General features: G+C 45.3%; 1 protein-coding gene across 1 annotated transcript in view; it reads right to left on the bottom strand.

Annotated features, from left to right (window-relative positions):
• Positions 1-4266: 4266 nt before the first annotated feature.
• Positions 4267-18397, bottom strand: part of LOC138567902 (transmembrane protein 272-like) — a 66882-nt gene continuing 52751 nt past the window's right edge. The window contains exons 2-5 of the mRNA XM_069646402.1: positions 16133-16250; positions 8629-8679; positions 6645-6842; positions 4267-5226 (exon numbers count right to left, since the gene is read on the bottom strand). Coding sequence (XP_069502503.1) covers positions 5021-5226; positions 6645-6842; positions 8629-8679; positions 16133-16214 — 537 coding nt within the window. The 5' untranslated portion in view covers positions 16215-16250 and the 3' untranslated portion in view covers positions 4267-5020. The remainder of the gene's footprint in view (positions 5227-6644; positions 6843-8628; positions 8680-16132; positions 16251-18397) is intronic.

Genomic DNA, 18397 nt, shown 5'->3' with positions numbered 1-18397 from the left:
GCCCTTGACCTCAGAAAAGCACACATAAAATCCGACCAAGACAGAACTACTGTGATGAATCCAATGATATTATCACCCCTTTCCCAGAGGTAGCCTCTGCTCATGTGGCCAGGGGATGGCAGCCGCTACCTGATCCTGACCTTGGGGTGGATATTTGAGGGAGGACCACATGGGTGGAGGCGACCCTCAGGGGGTGGGGGTGAAGCAACATTATTGGGTGAGACATGCTATCCCCCTTGCCCTTTTAGGGACACCCCTTCAGTACCTCAGGCCGTCATGGCATGTTGTGGTCGTAATCCTCAATATTCCCCAACACTTAGTCATAGAACTCTCAAATACCCTGCAGTGTTATCAGTAACAAAGACTGGCGTGAGGAAGAGAGCAACCATAATGAAGAGTACTCTGCTAGACCGAAGTGAACACTCTAGCTGTTGGAAAAATCCAATTGGCTCCAAACAGCTCCCTTCACTATCACGGGAATTCAAAGATAAACCCGTGCAGAGCTGCCATGAGACACTACTGACTAGTGATTGGCGGGAGACCAGAGCGGTCAGCTGGACATGTAAGCAAAGAAGGGACCCGAGACCAAGCAGCCCGCTGACGCGAGACACAGAGCAGAGGAAGCTCTGCCACGTATGCCAGAGTGGGGAAGAGGATTGGGGAGTGTTGGAGATTCTGAGGCTTACAGAACCACAACCAAAGCGGAGAGGGGCACACGCAGAGGACGCCAAGGCCGCCAAATAAGGAGGGCAGTGAACAAGAGAGCTGGGACATTGTGAAAACCACCAAGTGAGCAAAAGTGAATCTCGGAAAACCAAGTGTTGTGGGAGTCTGGGACCCACACCCAGAATCACATATGCTGTAAAGAATCCTCAAGGAAGACTTGTACCCTTTGAGAGGTTGACCTGGCAGGAGAGTATGCCAGGGAGACCACGAGAACGAACAGAGTACAATTAAGACCTGGCAGGAGAGTATACCAGGCATTGTGCGAGTCTGGGACCTGCACTCATACGTGTAATTGTTGAAGTATACTATGTCAGGAAGAATCATAACCTTAGAGATATTGTTCTGGCAGGAGAGTATAACAGGAGATATGAGAGAGTGAAATCAACATTGACAAACCCGGCAGGAGATATATAGGTGTTTTGCGAGTCAGAGAATCCAAAGGAAGATTCATTCCCTGTCATGACTCCTGCCCCTAACCCTCATAGGCAAGGCACTGGAGACAGGCTATGATCCTCCATAATGGACTTAAAGGCCTTCCCATCTCATCTGAGACTCTCCTGGAGTCAGTCCTGGCGCATAAGGCGCCAGGCTCATGCATAATGTGAGGAAGACTTGACTACTGGACTTGTTAATGAACTTTTGTTCAATATGGATGTCCCCACATAGCTCAGTTCTATGAACCGTGCTATGCGGTCTAGTGTTTTGGGTGTGGTCAGGCCTTGGGATACCTAGGATACCTGGGGACTATAAAAGCCATGCCCGGGCAGAGGAACATGCTTCGTATTACTCTGTGGTCAGCAGCGTGACGCTCATAACGCTCAGCTCATTCTCCAGAGATCCGCGCCTGCCTTCCTGGAACTGTGTACCTGAAAGAACAAGAACACTATCAGCACAACACTTACCTGTGAGTAGAATCCTGTTCGCCATTCATAGCTCCTCTGGTCCAGAGAACACAGCATCTCGGCGGTGCCTCCTCCTTCTTCGGAACGCCGCAACCTGGGAAGAAGAGAACAAAAACAGCATTAGTAAGCGTTTCCATATTCCAATTCTAAAAATTGCAAGAACAATGACACGCTTACCTGGATTCGAGCCGCTCTTGGTCAACATCCGTTCCGGAACATAACAACCACCTACAAAAGAGAGGAAACACAGGTTAGCACATGAAGTCAAGAAGGCGCCGTGTACTGCGCATTACTCACCGCTTAGTGCTCTTTCAGCCAGCATCCATTCTGGGACATTGCAGCGGCCTGCAAGAAAAAAGAGAGACATGTCAGTACAAGAAGAGGCGAATAGCACCGTGCATCGTGCTTTCAGTCACCGGCTTGTGCTCAGCCCCAAGCAGCACACCACCAATGACCTCTTCCTGCACCTAGAGGAAGGAGAAGAGAAAAAGGGCAAGAGAAAAAGAAAGATCACCAAAACTGCAAAACCAATAAACCTACCTTGACGGACTGGAGTTACAGCAGGTCTGGACTCATAGGGCCCGCACCAGTGAAGCAACTTGGCCACGATGCGCCCACATCAACAACGTACCCCTGCACCGAGAAGCAGGACGGAGAGCGCATCATACAAGAAAGCAAGGTGAGGAGAAGACTTAAGGGGAAAGTTTGGTCCTCAAGGAAGGTGGGAGCCAAGCAACAAGAGACAGTAAGGCTAAATCTGATATTCCTGTATTTCAGGCCCAATCCTCGGCCGAACAGATTCCAAGGGAGGGGTTTGAGATTTCAAGTGGTCCAATCAGGCTGAGTGGCGTCCCCGTGGATATCAGGTGAGCATTACATTCCCTTAGGATTTTTAACTGAATTAAAAGTGGAAAAGGAAGTCATTTCCCCTGGAGTGAGCTGCAATATCAAGAGGGGGTTATCCTCTTCAAGTACAAAGAACTTGGTTATTATTTTGAACTTTTGCTTGCTGGAGAGAAACCCGGGCAAGGGAATCAGTCCATGTAATCGTAAACATCGTTCGTTTGGAACCTTTGTTGGATTTATATGTTTTTGCTGAACTCGAACATTTGCATCAAGACAAAGACACTACTCTTAACACCTTAGAGTTACTTTTAGAATGAGGGCTAGTATGGGATTTCGGACACAGGGCATTTTGCTTTAGACATCTTGACACAGGACAGGCCCTTAGTTTTTGGTTGAGGTAGGGAAATACCTCCTAGATTAGGGATACTGAGGCATTTCCCAACCCCTTTATTATTTAATAAAGGTTTAGGCCAATCACCATCCATGAGTCCTCTGTGCCTGTGTCTCCTTTCTGGTTCCTCACACTACATAGCTATACAATATGAGTAAAGTACCCCTCACACTCCGTGCTTGGTCAATATAGTTAAATAATGTCTTTTTTTAAAAAGTGATCCATAACATTAGTATCCCAAAGTCCTGAGTTGGTTTGCTGATTCAGTTTATTTTCTGGTAGTAACTAGTGCAAAAAACTCCTTTAGCCCCATTAATATATGATACAACAATAAACCATGTTGCTGCATTATACATTTCTGCCTCCATGAAGAATAGCCTAAGTATGAATCAGATAATGAGCCTGTCACAGCCAATGCCAGGTGGCCACACAGGCAGCCAGAAACACAAGCATTACCCAGGCTTGGCACAAGGTCCAGCATCAGTATTAGCCTAACAGTAGTAGAGGTGGGTAGTAGGCAGTAGTAGTCGGCAGTCACAAGCTGCCAATCCGGACTGAACCTCAGAGCACCCACACATATTTATAGACGCAAGTGAGTCAACTACTCTGCCCCTCCAATAAGTTAACAGGTTAAAAGAAAAAGTCCAGGGAAAGGCAATTCACAAATGCTTTGTAATGGTCCCCATTAAGAACCATTAAGGCCTAAGAAAACAGAAACGAGATGTAAAGTTCTGCGTTTCATTTCGCCCAATTGTGATGGACACAAAATTAGCGAACTATGAGGCATGATACGAAGGGTGGGGGTATAACTTTCAGACCACACAAAGTACAGCATGAGCAGAGAAACACACAATTTCAGACCATGCGAAGAGCTGCTGTCTGCGAAAATAAGGGAGAAGAGGCATGAAAATTTAGAGGTATGCAAAGAGCCGCTATGTGTGTGAAAAAAGCAAAGGAGGCACGAAACACAATGGTGTAGGCCAAATCAACTGCGAATACTGCAAGTTCCACCTTGCTTTCAGATATTTCAGCCAACCCCACCCACAACAACATGAGCCCTTTTTGCAAAACTGATTAAAGACTAACTACGCTCCTGTGACTGTAATAGCCCTAAACCCGTGGCCCAGACAAGCCTATATTTATGGCTATTTTGGGATGACTTTTCAAAATATTCAGAGTAAAATTAAGTAGGTCGGAATAAAGAGTGCAAATTATCTGTCCAAAAATAAAGTCACCCGCAAATAAAGCACTGGCTTGGATAGTGTTATTTCGTCAGAGAGGAAAGGGCAAGGAAAAGAGTCAACCGTAGGCAAAGGGTATACACTTCCCATATACACCAACAGAGCTATTTATAGAAAATGACAATGGGAAAAAGGCTAAAGTCTATTAGAAATTATAAGATTAATTTTTGGGTAAACTTTATTTTTCATATTTGAACTTTGAGAGATGTGTTCAGAGGAGGAGAAGGCTTTCATTATTGCAATGGGAGGGAAGATACATGTGAAAGGGAAGGTAAAAGCACCTCAATGAAGACCAAGTGGGCATGATATCCAAAACTAGCCAGGCTGCAGTCCCACTGGAGGCTGGGCTTACATTTCAACCACGATGGTTGTATCCTACTCTGTGTTCAGCCTCATTGGCTTTTCTTGGCTACTCGGGTCAGCGAGAGATGGGCTTGGGACAGCAATAGATGAAATTCCAAGTGCAGGCATAAGGCAACGGGTGGGGCAAACAAGGGAGCCATTTCAGTGGACAAAATGTGCCATTAGCGGAACCATAGTAGCGATTGATACAGATAGGTCTGGGGACTAGTTTCTTTCAGAGCCACTTGGACCTTTATTGAAAATGTATTCACTTTTAAGTCTGATCAGATGGTGGTGGCATTTAGTTTGCCCTGAATGCATATAGAACCGATTCTGTAAACCATTAAGGCTGGTATCTTCTTTCCAAGTGGTCATCATCTGGTCAATATAGGAAGGAGGAGAACCAATTGCCAGGTAACCAACAAGGGCTACACCTGGAAAGTAAGAGTCAGGTGACCAGGGGATATGGTTCTTCCAAATAGGTGAGCTTGTCAAGTTAATAAGAAACAACTGCTGGAATTTCCAATAGGCGTTGGGGGGGGTATCAATCCCTTTGCTAGTTGTGGAATTGGTCATCCTTGCATGCCTCGGAGGGTGGCAGCGCGACAAGCGCAGAAGCAGACAAGGATGCAGCAGCCTGCGAGGAGTGTGATCCCTAGTAGAATGTAGACCAGTGTGGTTATCCAGAAAGCGTAGAGATACAGCCCTTTGTGGCAGTATTCCGGTGACGCGGTATCCGTATATTCTGGGGCATAAATAGAATAGATCCAGACATTCCCTGCAACAGAGACAGAGAGACAGGTTAGTACAGCTTTCTGCTGAATAAAGATAATGTGACCTAGATCTGAACACTGCATCAAAAGGGAAAGGCAATTTAGAATGAAGATGGGATTGGGGGCCGTAGAAGGAGGAGAGAAGAAGAAAAGGAAGGACAGAAGGGATTGAAGACTGGAGAACAAAATAATTCAGCTGAGGGAAGCTGGATGAGGTGAGGGGTTGATAGCAAAGGAGGGTAAAATGGAAGAAAGAGGCAAGGAGCGAGGGAAAGGAGAAAATAATGAAGGAAGGCGAGTGGAGCAAAGGAAAGGAGGGAGGTAGACAATGCCAAACCCTGAAACTGGGATCATAGGTCACCGAGGAGGCAAAGCTCGAAACCTGGATCCCCTGAGTTTTTGTGCACGCGCTGCGGCAGGTGATATAGAACCGCTCTCCAAAACACATGGCAGTTGCCCATATTCACCTTCATTTTCTACCCTGCCCTTCTGCTGCCAGTTGTATTGTATGAGACTTCCCAAATATGTATATCTTTATATTTGAGAATACTGCCATGTGTCCCCTCAGTTCCCCCTCTCGGACCCACCTCTCGAGCATACATGATTTCTCTCATTGCAGGCTTACTTTGCTTAAAGGTTCCTCTAGCAGGGGTACGAGGGATGCAGAGTACCCTGAAGATGAACATCCTAGCCTTGCAAACTGACATGGCCTAGGCTGCTACATGGATTACTACCTAGCAATGAGAGGTACAAGTGTAATGTTCATTCATTCCACCTGGCCCAAGCTCTTTCCTAGTTTATTTATTTTTTTATTTATATAGCGCACTAAACCGAGGGGCATCAAGGCGCAGTTACATGAACCAGTTACTCACAGGAAGGATGCACAGATAGTCAATTGCGGCATCAAGATTAGGATCACTATCACTGTTTTAGGCAAACAGGAAGTCTTTATAGATTGGTGGAAGGTCTAGTATGATGGCTCGCCATGCAGGGCCAGCGTAATAATTAATAATAATTTGGCATTTATATAGCGCTATGAACCCTCAGGTATCTGAGCGCTGCTTATTATTACCCACGGTGTGTGGTGCTCATTTATCGACCTCGGAAGGATGAAAGGCTGAGTTTGGCCCTGCCGGGATTCGAACCTGCATCAGCAGGCTCTGCACGGATGTCAAAGCGGGCGTTCTACTCGCTGTGCTATCGGACCGGCTGCATTGTTTGGCTTGGGTGAATAAAAGTTTACAGAAATACTACTCAGGACTATCAGTCACACCAGAGCCCTACCCATAGTTCCAGACCATGTTAGAGCATTTCCCCAGTTCTCGGCTCAAGCCGAGAAGTGTAAGATAATGTCCCAAATAGCGGGACTGGGAGGCCAGCCAGGAAGAGAATGTATTTGCCACAACCACAGAGAAGTACTCACCTGCAATGAAGAAGGCCAGATGAAAGAGGGTAAAGATTCCTTGCAATGCCAGAATAGCTGGGGATGTCTGAGGAGGGTCCCTGCCATCCCCGCAAGGCAGACTGGTCAGAAGGATGATCACCAAGCTCGAGATGCCAGAAATAATCAGGTAGTATGGAATGAGGTGCTGCGCTTTGCACTGACTGAAATACACAGAACCTGCGGGAAAACAGAGGGCTCCATTAACTTAGCAGAATTGGCATTAGAGCGCACCTTCCATTTTACAAATCCACCACGCTCCCTCTCAACAAAGGCTGTAATAACAAAGCAAATGTGCATTTCAATAATTTGGGGGACAATAACTCGCAGGATAGCAGTGCCTCAACCCCAACCTCATAATGAAATATTAAACTAAAACATTGTCGCTCAGCCTCTCCATTCCCCATAAAAAAACATGTAAATAAATGTATTAAATGTATGTAAGTAAAGTATTTTGAGGCAGTTAAGCCAATTATAAGGGGACATACTAAGGGTGCTTTTTAAATTATTTTCTGTAATCCCCCACATTTGCTGAACTCTTCAGCACTAGCTTTTCTGAGGAGGAGAAACATGCCTTTGAATTAGCACAAGAGAGCCTGGTTACTTCTGTTGTCTGGGGCATAAACTGGGGCTGTACTACTGTATTGTATATCATGAATGATAGCTACAACCTTTGGGACAATGCACCTCCTCGGGGCCTGGTCCAAGGATGGACCAACTATGTAGCCTGGGAGTGCTCTCTTGCCCATGCCTGTGGCATCTGTTCAAATATGTAGAAATGCATGGGATTGCAATAGAGGGCTAGCAACAGAGTGCTGTGCAACAAAAACAAAGTTACATGAAGCAGGAACAGAGATAATATAAGGGAAAGGGGAGGCCATCACTGATTCAGTAGTTCGTATCCGAAGAGGTGCTTTCTTTGGAGAGCACAATCTTCAGTCACTCCTGAAGCGCAGGAGAGAGGGCATCCATCTGATCGATGGAGGTAACTGATTCCAGAGTGCTTCTGTATAGCCGAATGCCCGTTTTGTCTTTTTTGTGCTCCTTGCTTTACTGCCTGCTGTGGTCATTGCTCCTATTGGTGTGTTGGGCTCCTGAGAAGATTAGATAGATTTCTTGCCATGTATGTAGGTGCTTTTGTCATCCCCTTGTAGGAGATGCAGACTGATTTAAAAACGGTGGGGGCTTGGGAGGACAACCAATTAACCCTAGCAGCGCCTGGTTAGCTTGATAGCAACAGCTACCAGGAGCTATTTTTTTCTCCCTGGGCCAACTGATGCCAAACAAACACACCTATGTGACGGTTTACATCTTTTATGGAGGTTTGATTTGCGGAACGCTACGTACTAGATCCTTAATCCCCAATGGTAGTTCCTGGTCACTTATGAATACTGGAACCCCAGGAGCGTCTTTCAGCTCCTGCTCAGCCAATCTTAATTTCGAGCCCTGCCCCTCTTTGTTATTCATGGGGCTATGAAGGAATGGGAGGGAAAGGAGAACGGTCTCACTACACGGTATGATCTTCATATTCTATATTTTGGGTGACTACATTTGGTCAACTCTACCAAATGCAAAAACTACATATGTGTATGTGTGTTTGGGTAGAGGAGGGCATGGAGGTGGGGATTGTGCTGGTGTGGGGTAGTGAAGGTGTGCATGGGGGCAACTCATAACAAGGTTGCATTAAGGTCAACCAAAATGTAGACTATCAAAATGACTGTCAAACAATGTAGAACTCTTACAGACAGTTCATCACTTAAATTCTGCATCCTAATATGAGGACTGGCATTGCCTTACAACAAGTGAACTACCCCGGTGTGGACAATGCTAACACACCTTAGTAGCCCACAGTGCCAAAGAAGATGGTTACACACCCCATGGGCACTGGCAAAGTGCAGCATAGCAGTGGCCATGCTGCAAGATGTCCCACTTGCCACGGTAGACAGACTGTATGAACAACACTCACCGATAGTGATGCTTGCAATCGCGATGGCTGCTGTGAAGACCTTACTAGACCCTGCAAAGGAAGCAGAAGATCAGGTTAAGGGAGGACAGCAGCAAGGGGATCCAAAGAAAAGGTCCCTGGATTGAATACAACATGGTCAGCACTGCCTCTTAGGAAAGATACACTTGGAGTAGGGCTGCTGAGGTTCCAGCACTCAATCTCACGTAATGAAATTCATACCTTCCATTCAGAGAAAAACTGCTCTGCTCTCAATGCTGCCAAACTTGCAACTTCTAATCCTTTGCCAAAGGTAAAAACTGAACACTGTTAATTTAAGTAAATAAAGTAAAAAGACTTCCGTTTATCACTGGGAATGGAAGTCTTTGTACTAGGACTATGCTTAATGTAATATGTGGCGATCCAACTTGCCCACGTTTAAGCATTAGAAGGTATTTTCTCTTGGTATCTGGTATTATTTAATTACTCTCACGTTTTGAGATGACAATATCACTGTTGAACGTAAGTCTTTCAACTTGTCTGTGATCAATGTAAGAGTGTGCACAGCTAACTCCCACATATTTTACACTGGGCCGGGGGAGCCCGGGATGCTTATAGCGAAAACCACTGCAATTATAAATACAACGTTGTTGTATTTATGATTTCCATGGTTTTCTAACCATGGCAATCGTAAATACAACAACGTTGTATTTATAAAAGTACTTCGCTGCTCTCTGCGTCTCACTAATGAAGCAAAAGCTGCCACTGTAATAAAAGCTACTAGCAGGTGGCTTTTACTTCATTATTGTTCCGAGGGCAGAGATTATCTCAAGCACAGGAGGCTCACCCATTTCACAAAATGGATGACTCCTAGTGCTTGATTTTAAAGGGGTTTAAACATTATTTGTGTAACATTTTACATAGGAACTTTAGTTAAAAAGAGGTTTATTACATATTTTGTATTATTGCCCATCGTTTAAACCCATGAAAAATGTTAGCGCACTATTCCTTTAACAAGGTGCATGTTTTCTTTCTTTAGCATCGGCATCTTTGCTGTTCATACCAGAGCTGCACCTCATCTTGGAGGAGGCAGATGCTACTGCACCACCTCGTGGGGTGGCACATGGACCAGGCGCAAGAACTGTCTATGCAATTACCCGGAAGTGCAGGAAATACAAGAGGAACGGGAGAAGGCAGGGAGTACTTTCGATAGAGCACCAGGCAATTGATGTTCCCCTGTGCTGCCTAGTTTGCTTATTGAGTGGAGTTCTTGCAGGTAGACTGTTTCTGCTACAACACAGGAAATCGCAACCACTAATGTCTGTCATTTCATACATAAGCCTGTTATTAAGTGAGCCTACCAGCCACTGAACATGCTGAATTGATGTCCGTTAACTGACACTACGAAAAAGGGTCACATCAATAATTGTGTTAATAAATCACAGATCGTAACCAAATGGATTAATGTGAGGAACATTATTATTCTCATATTCGTTTTCATATCACTTTGCATGCTATTTTAGCAGTGAATAACACATTGTGCATAGAGACACTGATAAGTGTTTGCTCCCATTATTTGGCATTTATTTTTTGCATGGCATTATTGTGGCAATGGGATGGCGCCGCTCGGAGTCTCCACACGGCTGGAGGTTTCCATCGTCCCCCGCCGGAGACCACGGGATAGAAGGTAAGTGGGGTGGGAGGAGGGAGGAAAGGCTGGGGGGAAAAAAAAAAAAATCTTACCTGCGTCCCCGGCACGGGACGAAGGAAGCCTCCAGCCATGGGGAGGCTCGGAGCAGGGATTGCCCCGTTTAGAGCCTCCTCATTGGCCGAGGGGCTGCCACGCCCCTCGCCGGGAACAGAGTAGCCGGCACGCACGGCGTGGACGGGAATACCGTGTGGTATGGCTCACAAATGAGCCAATCACCACACAGTATACCCGTTCAGCCGCGTGTGCCGGGTACTAATGTTATTCAATTATGTGTCCCATGATTAACTGGACACATAATATATTTTGCCTGTTACTTTATAAATATGCTTGGATACAAGTACATTTTTACAGGCATCATCATTTAGCCACCCAGAGAGTCAAATGACAAAAAGCAGGAGGCTCCAGATTCCTAGTTATCGCAGCCAAATAGTGGAATATCATGCCCCCAGAGCTAAGAGTAGACCCTTCTCTCCGGTCTTTCTGTAGAAGCCTCAAAACCTGTCTCTTTAGCCAACACGCCTATTAAACCACTACTTTCTGGAAATGTAACAGCAAAATGAATACAATATATTGTCACTCGCTCATGACCACTGCTTAACCCATGCATGCAAAGATAGTATTGCTGAAGCATTGACCCAATGTAACCCCTGTACTCTGACTAAGCATCTAATGTAACCAACTTCTAAAGTATTAGAGCTCAGATGCCTGAGCCAGAGTAATCTTGCGACTAAGACTACAATGTAACCAACCTCTTAAACAATGTAGATCAGTTCTCTGAGCCAATGTAACTAATCTCATAAGTACAAGCGCCTAGATGCCTGAGGGCTTGGTGCGCGGTATAAATGCACAAATAATTTATTGGACTACTTGAGTTTCTTAGAAATCTTTATGTTTTTTTACACCTGCAAAAGACCCCTACTCAGTATGCTCCTGGATGTACAGATGTTCAATGTACTGTGCAAACAGAAGCTGCATTAATAACAGTGGGACCTCGCTGTAGAGGTCAAGCAGCGGGCAGAAACAGGCTCATGGCTTCTTTTTCACTTTATGCTTCAGTTATCCCCTCCTTTGGTCTATCACACCATTTATACAATGACACTTTTCAGAATCTCCTAATTATCTTCTTTTTGCCCCTATTTATTCCACTCTTTCTGCCCGCTTACTGGCAATCTAACCTTGAATGTCTGACCACTGTTTACATTTCAGTCCATCTGTGACAACTCTTGGATGTCGTCACTTCTACCTGAAGGGGAGCCTCTTCCCATGAGTCCAGGGAGGTGAGGACACTACGCGATAGTCTCCCTGGCGACGGTTCTCAGCGGGAGGATCTCTTGTAGAGAGACTCCCCCTCTAGGGACAAGGAAGACCATCCAAGGAAAACATGGTATGCCAACCCTTCATCACCTCCACCCATCTTCTACACATCCCCCTATCCCTTCACTAAACCCTCTGTAGCCCACACTTTCATTTGCCTCTGTAACATTGAAAACCCAATAGTAACTGAGGCGAGGAAGAGTAGGGATGAATTAAGGAGGACTTCACTGGAAGGTACTGGGACAAGGAAAATATGCAGAGGAAGGAAGAGTCCTCAAGAGAATGTATGCACATGTTCTAGTTGTTATGCTACATTTGGAATAAAAACGAAGGATGGATTTACGAAAGGGAGAAGTCGTCCCAGGAGAAACCACGGGGAAGTAAGCAGTTCGTCCGGGTATGGAGAAGAAGCCAGTGACTTCAGAAAGAGCGAGAGAGCCAGGAAGTCCCTGTTCGGTCTACAGAAGCAGAACCGAACGGAAACCCGGCAGACAGAAGGTTAAGGCCTGCAAGAAGCCTGGACAGTGCGCAGCAGGCTGATGTGTACGCAGAGCGAAGAACCACGCTGTGGAGCCACAGCAGCCAGCCAAAAGAGCATAGAACCTAGGGAAAGACCGAAGCAGAAACCCGGAGAGCCACAGACCAACCGGAGGAAGCCAGCAAGAACCCAATGGTATCTGGGTTGCTGGGAAGGTTGGTGAGGACATAACAGAGTTGTGGAAAACTGAGAATACTGACCAGGGGTGAGGAGGGAAACCATGGGAAAGAGACACAAATACAGGTCTGTATCCTGCACCAAAAGAGTGAGAAGGGTGCTCCAAGTCATCTTCTGCGTGGAAGTACCTGGCAGGAGAGTGAATCAGGTCTGCCAAAGCCTAGAGGAACTTGTGCAAACTATCCTCTTCGTGGCAGTGCATGATTAAGAAAGGCCAGGGGAAGGGAAAATTCCCCCTGCGGTTGTGAACTGTGAAACCAAGTGAAGAGGGGGCCCAGGGGGAAGGGAGTCATTCCCCTGAAATTGTGAAAGGGTGAAACCAAGTGAAGAGGGAGTCCAGGGCAAGGGAGTCATTCCCTCTGGCTATATGTGGAGAAAAACAGAGTCAGATGCCTAGAGAAGGGAGTCATTCCCTCAGGTAAAGGTCCCATCTACAAATGGAACTGTGATCCGCTGTCCGGAAGAAGGTGGATAGCTTCCACCATACCACCACTCCCCCGTGTACTGGACATGGGCAACAAGAGTAAACGGAGACATCTCTGCACCCACTAGGCTGGCTACTCTCTGGTGTCACAGATAATTCATCTGGTCCACAGGCTCCAAGGAAAAAGAGGACAGGTATCTCCTTTGCCAAAGTACTCATTGACAGCCATTACTCCAGAGGACAAGGAGGCCCTCGTTAGCGTCTGCAAACCACAAAGAGAGATTATCTGCAGTCTGTTCAAACATTTGGTCAGTTTCTAGCAGCATCAGCAATGGGTTGAAAAAGTTAACTTTTTTAGCTCGGAGAGCAAGGCATCCCTTAATCAGAGAAACACAACTCTATCCTTTATCCATAGCAGGCCAAGCCCAGGCTTGCAAGAATATGATCACTGAATTTGGAAGATGGAGTGACTGCATGACTGGCAATTACTGAACAGGCCCCACCCATGCAAGCACCCTACCGGCTTATTCAGGGAAGTCTCTTTCCCACCCTGTTCCAGCCAACACACAACATGCCTTGAGCCTTCAAAGACTCTCCAGGAAACACTACAAAGTAGCACATTCCATTCCTGACTAACCACCCTCGGGAAAATGAATACTTGTTTCTTTCTTTCTTGATTTTTATTAAACAATATCTGTAAATAAAACAAAAAACAAACAGCAAAACTGTGGGTGTTCTCTGTCTGTATGCACAAATGGTAGAGATAATTCCCGTGGAAAATCAAAAAGTAAATTTGACATTACTAAACATCAGCAACCTGTTGATACAATTATCCTCTGGGGCAGTGGGAGACCACAGATCTTTCCTCCACTGTATTCCAACATTTTCCACTACTGTCCAGTAAACAGCCCTCGACTCAACACAATTTGCCTTTAGCCATTCCCCACAACAGGTTGAGTAAAACTGCTGTTTACAAACGCTGAACGAGTGCACATGGACAGATAGAGTATGGTGCAGCCAGAGTCTGGTGTGTGGTGGAATGGAAACATTTAAATTCAATGCATGTTGAATGAAGGTATGCACCTAATAAAGATGAAGAAACCTATTAGTCCGTATAATGCAAACCAATAGAATCCTGCTGTGATAGTTAGGCCAGGTTAGGATAATTGTGCTCTCGTCTATATAGAGATGCGACTCTGTGTTTTCTGTAAGATACTTGCACATGTGTACGTATTTCTGCTTGGCAGATAGAAGGGAGAATTGACAGTAGGCCATCCCTTATGTTCCCTTTTGAGAATTGTTACAGGTAGGTCTAGAGAAGTGGAAATCCCTCCTAAAGGGAGCCCGGCTCACTTTATACTTTGTGGCGACAAGAAATGACAAAAGTGTTGCCATAGTTGATACTATAAACATTTATTCAAAGAAAAGACAAACCTATCTAACCATCTAAATCATCAGGAAATCTGAAAATCTGAAAATCCAAATTAAAACTGTGTCCCAGTTAAAAGCTCCTACGCTATCCTGGTCACTGCAATAAACAAATACTAGTTCTGGTTCTGATATTGAGTTCCAAACCCCTCTTCGTATACCTTGCTCGACTAGCATCTTGGGTTCCAAAGTGATCGCATTCGTCTTGACGGACTGTACCATAATGGGGAGTGTAATGTTTTTCGGAATCACCCCAAAGCAAATGCGCACAGAAACCAACCCTGCTACAAGTTCAACTTTCGTGCTGCAGTCATGAACTCATGCTAGAGAGACAATTCAAACATATACATTAAGCATTTATTTGAAAATTAGTAAATAACACATCAATATGGCATTAATGGGAAAAGGAGTACAAGTTATAGGTTACAGATACTTAGAGCACAGTCTCACATTCCTTTAAAGCCAATGCCCAGAAGCCGGTTCAGCATAAAGACTGGCTTCTCTCTCTGGTTGGCACCCCTCTGATCAGGCACTGCACAGTCTTCTCTGTTCTGGACCACAATCCCTGTTCCCTCCTACTCTGGTCAGCCCTCAAGTTAGAACATGGCAAGTAAGGAATTGCTTCCTGAGGGCAAATGAAAGCCTGGGTGCCTGCATGTGCTTGGTGCAAGTCCACGGGCGAGACCCTCCCTCCTCTCCGGGGTGCAAACCTTTTATCAGGTGGGCCCGTCACTCAAGGTGATGTAACGTTTATCGTAATTTCAGTGAGAAACATGTCTTCTAGTGGAAAAAACTCCATGCTGCATCTATCCAATTGCTCTCCCCCAATCCCCTGTCAATGCCTGTTTGCATATAGGAAGTGCTGCTCTGGAATGCACCTCATTAGTCCAGTCCGGGTCAAGCTGTTTTTTCTCATGCAAACACGTACCCATTTATAATAGATGGCAGAACAGCTCTTGCGAGCAGAGTGTTACAGGGAAAGCCGAATACATGTATTGCGATTAACCCTTTGTGAGCATTTTCCGTGCTTTTCTGTTTAAATGTAGCTCTCTAAAATAGGCGCCTAAGCACTACTTAACCCCCATATAAGGGAGACTAGTCCAAGATTGCCAGCATTCAGTACCCTCTTCGAATAAGCTGTCAGCTCTATTTCAAATACAACAGGTTAGATGCTCAATATCAGTATGTTTAGTTCAGCGGGTTTACGCACCTGCAAAGCATACTTTCATCATTACATTACACGGACTATCCCTCCAGCAAGCTGAGGTACACCTAGACCCATAATGTAGTGCGCACTGTCATTGGCAAGGAGGATGTCCCCTGTCCTGCCTGAAATTGGACACGAGTCACCGAAGCCTGACCTGTCCCCTCTGCAGGGTACAACCTCAATCTTGTCCTCCTCCTGAATCATCTGCTAGGAGACTACCGCCATCTGCCACCTTTTGCTCTTCAGTCTCTTGCAGCAACATCCCTTGCACACCCTCCTCATCCTTCTCCCTGGGGCCACCGACACACTCCTCCCACATCCCACATCTCTGCTTGGTTATATCATTAACCTGCTTTCATGAATATATGCAACCTTCTGCAGAGTCTTTGCATTGTCATCCACTCTTTAAAATATGTAATGTGTGTTGTTGTTATAACATGTAACACGCCAGCTACTGCTTCTTGCCAATAAAGAAAAGTTAAAAAAAAACAAAACGACAACCAAACTGCTCTTTTTGTCTGTGGGTAAATTCTGAAATATTACATGAGCCCGCCAAATATAGGCTAGTGGATTTGGTACGGCCCGCGAGATCAACCGGGTGGAAGTTCGTGCAGCCTTTCCTCAGACTATAAGTAGCCTGACATAGCTAATATCATAGGATGGGTCTTGGAGGTGTGACACATGGAATAGCCACACAATGATGGTTCTACCCACCCTAGCTAACATTACCTGACATCGCTGGAGGCACGCTGTACTCCCTGTATACATTCAGGAGGGGAGAACTTGGGGTTTCCTGTGCACATTCATCCATGTTTCCGGCTAGGTCTTCACTGTGTCAGGGGAAGGACTGTGGAGAGAAAAAGTGAAGCGGTGAAAACACACCCAGGTTTACCACAAAAGTAGTTCAAGGATGTGTTGCACAGCATGGCATGGCATTAAGGGCAGAGTAGGTTTTTAATCGTTATTCAAAAACCAATAGGGAATCCCCTTGAATGGAACTCCTCAGAATCGAAAAGGCCCACAAAGAGAACCACAACAGAAGGACATTCTCGGTATACCCCCCCAAAACTCTGGAATGATATGGTGTGGCCCTTCAGCTAAGACATCCCCCCACCTTAACTTTGATTAGACGCGCAAACTCATCACTTCTTTATAAGGCTTTATTTTCTGTTCCTTTATGTCTCTTGGCTGCTCTCCCTCCCTTGTTCCCACTATACCCCAGCCCCCTTCAACCATTAGTTACCATTGTGTCCTATGATTCAACAATGTGGGGTATGCCACGAGCAATCATCATTGTCGAACATCCTTCCACCCCCAAATAGCTTGCAATGTAACTGCTCTGCCTAGAACAAAAAGCCCATTAGCAATCCCTAACTAAACAAAATGGAGGAGGCAAGTGTGGCAGTTTTTATGGCTATCACAGAGAATGCTTAATTGAACAAAAAGATGCCAATTTAATCATCAACAAGTGCAACTTTAAATAACGCCCAAATGAAGGTATGTGTTTAATATACTTCCAAATGTAGCCTGAAAGTTTGATACATATGGTTTGCCTCCACCAAATGCCATCACTTTATATTGTTTTTGGCGATATGGTGGTGAAACAGAAAAGGCAAAGGATGTCGAGAAGCAATAAACGAGGTTAATATGACAACTGACGATGCTATTGCCATGCATTGGCTGCGTTACAGAATGTTGTGTTTGGTTCCCTGCTGCTCACAATGCTTCTCCTGCCAGCATTTCTCAGTACACGCATGAGCAAACAGCAATATCACATCCCCAGACATGAGGAACAATGTTCCACTGAAATAGTAGCCGGATGTAAGGGCAAAGCCATTGAGTTCCTAGTACACCAGTGTGGGGTGTGGCATACAAAATGGCAACAGAAGGCATAAGACTGTCCCATGTCCGTAGGAAGATGGCACTACAATGCAATGCCAACCTTGCACCACTTAAAAAGAAGTGAGTTTGAGCCTGAATTGGACAGACCTAAGAGAGAGAGTGGAAGGGAATGCAAGCGAACATGTGAAGGCGCTCTCAGATCCCAAGAGGTGCCCAATGTAAGAAGTACATATTTTTGGGGGTTATTGTTTGTCTGATAGAATGTTCAAAGGAAAAAGCAACAACGATCGATGTTGGGACTGTGGGACTGTCGTGGCTGTTGAATGCATTTATTGGAGTTGCATGCATACAGTTTCCCCAGAAATAGTTGTTCAAATAATGGGTTACAATGGCACAGTACTCTGAAAATTAGGTAAACGGTCACAATGTTTCCAATAGATTTTGGAGGGTAGCTCATGAAAAATATCCACTTGCTGTGTACTGTTGGTCACTTGCATCAACACTTTACAACACCTTCGCATGATGCCTTTTTCACACAATATAGGTCAGTGCAGGGGTCTGCAACCTTTGGCTGTCCAGGTGTGTTGGACTACACATCCTATCAGTTCTAGCCAACATAGTCATTGTTGAGGGATCATGGGATTTGTAGTACAAAGCATCTGGAGAGCCAGAGGTTGCAGACCCCAGTGTCAATGTAAAAAAAACATGTACACACTAGATGTGCTCATAGATTTCCAATCCCATGCTGGCTGTACCAAGATAGGCCACAATTCCCATATAGGAGCATAATCATATTTGCTTTGGTTATAATGCCATTAATGATACTATAAGAAAACATGTCCATGTTGGCTCTGCTACATATGTCGTTACCCCCACGTAAGAACATACTTTCGTTGGTTTTGCCAGTACAAATGACATGCCACAGTAAGAAAACCCTTCTAGACGGTCTTAACTAATATAGGCACTTATGGTCACATAGGAGCACTCATAATAATGCTTTACCTGTGATACCCAGCACACATTTCCATGCCACAGTAATACTATATGGCGGCTGGCTGTGCCAATGTAGGACAGTCAAGCCACAAAATCACACTTATGTTTGCATTATCACTGATGGTCAGTCAGAAAATGCTATGCCACAGTAATAGTATA

This window comes from Ambystoma mexicanum, chromosome 1p, assembly GCF_040938575.1.
Source record: "Ambystoma mexicanum isolate Mex_15411 chromosome 1p, UKY_AmexF1_1, whole genome shotgun sequence".
Classification (NCBI taxonomy): domain Eukaryota; kingdom Metazoa; phylum Chordata; class Amphibia; order Caudata; family Ambystomatidae; genus Ambystoma; species Ambystoma mexicanum.
The sequence above is the reverse complement of the archived record's forward strand: the minus strand, read 5'-3'. Positions and strand labels throughout refer to the sequence as shown.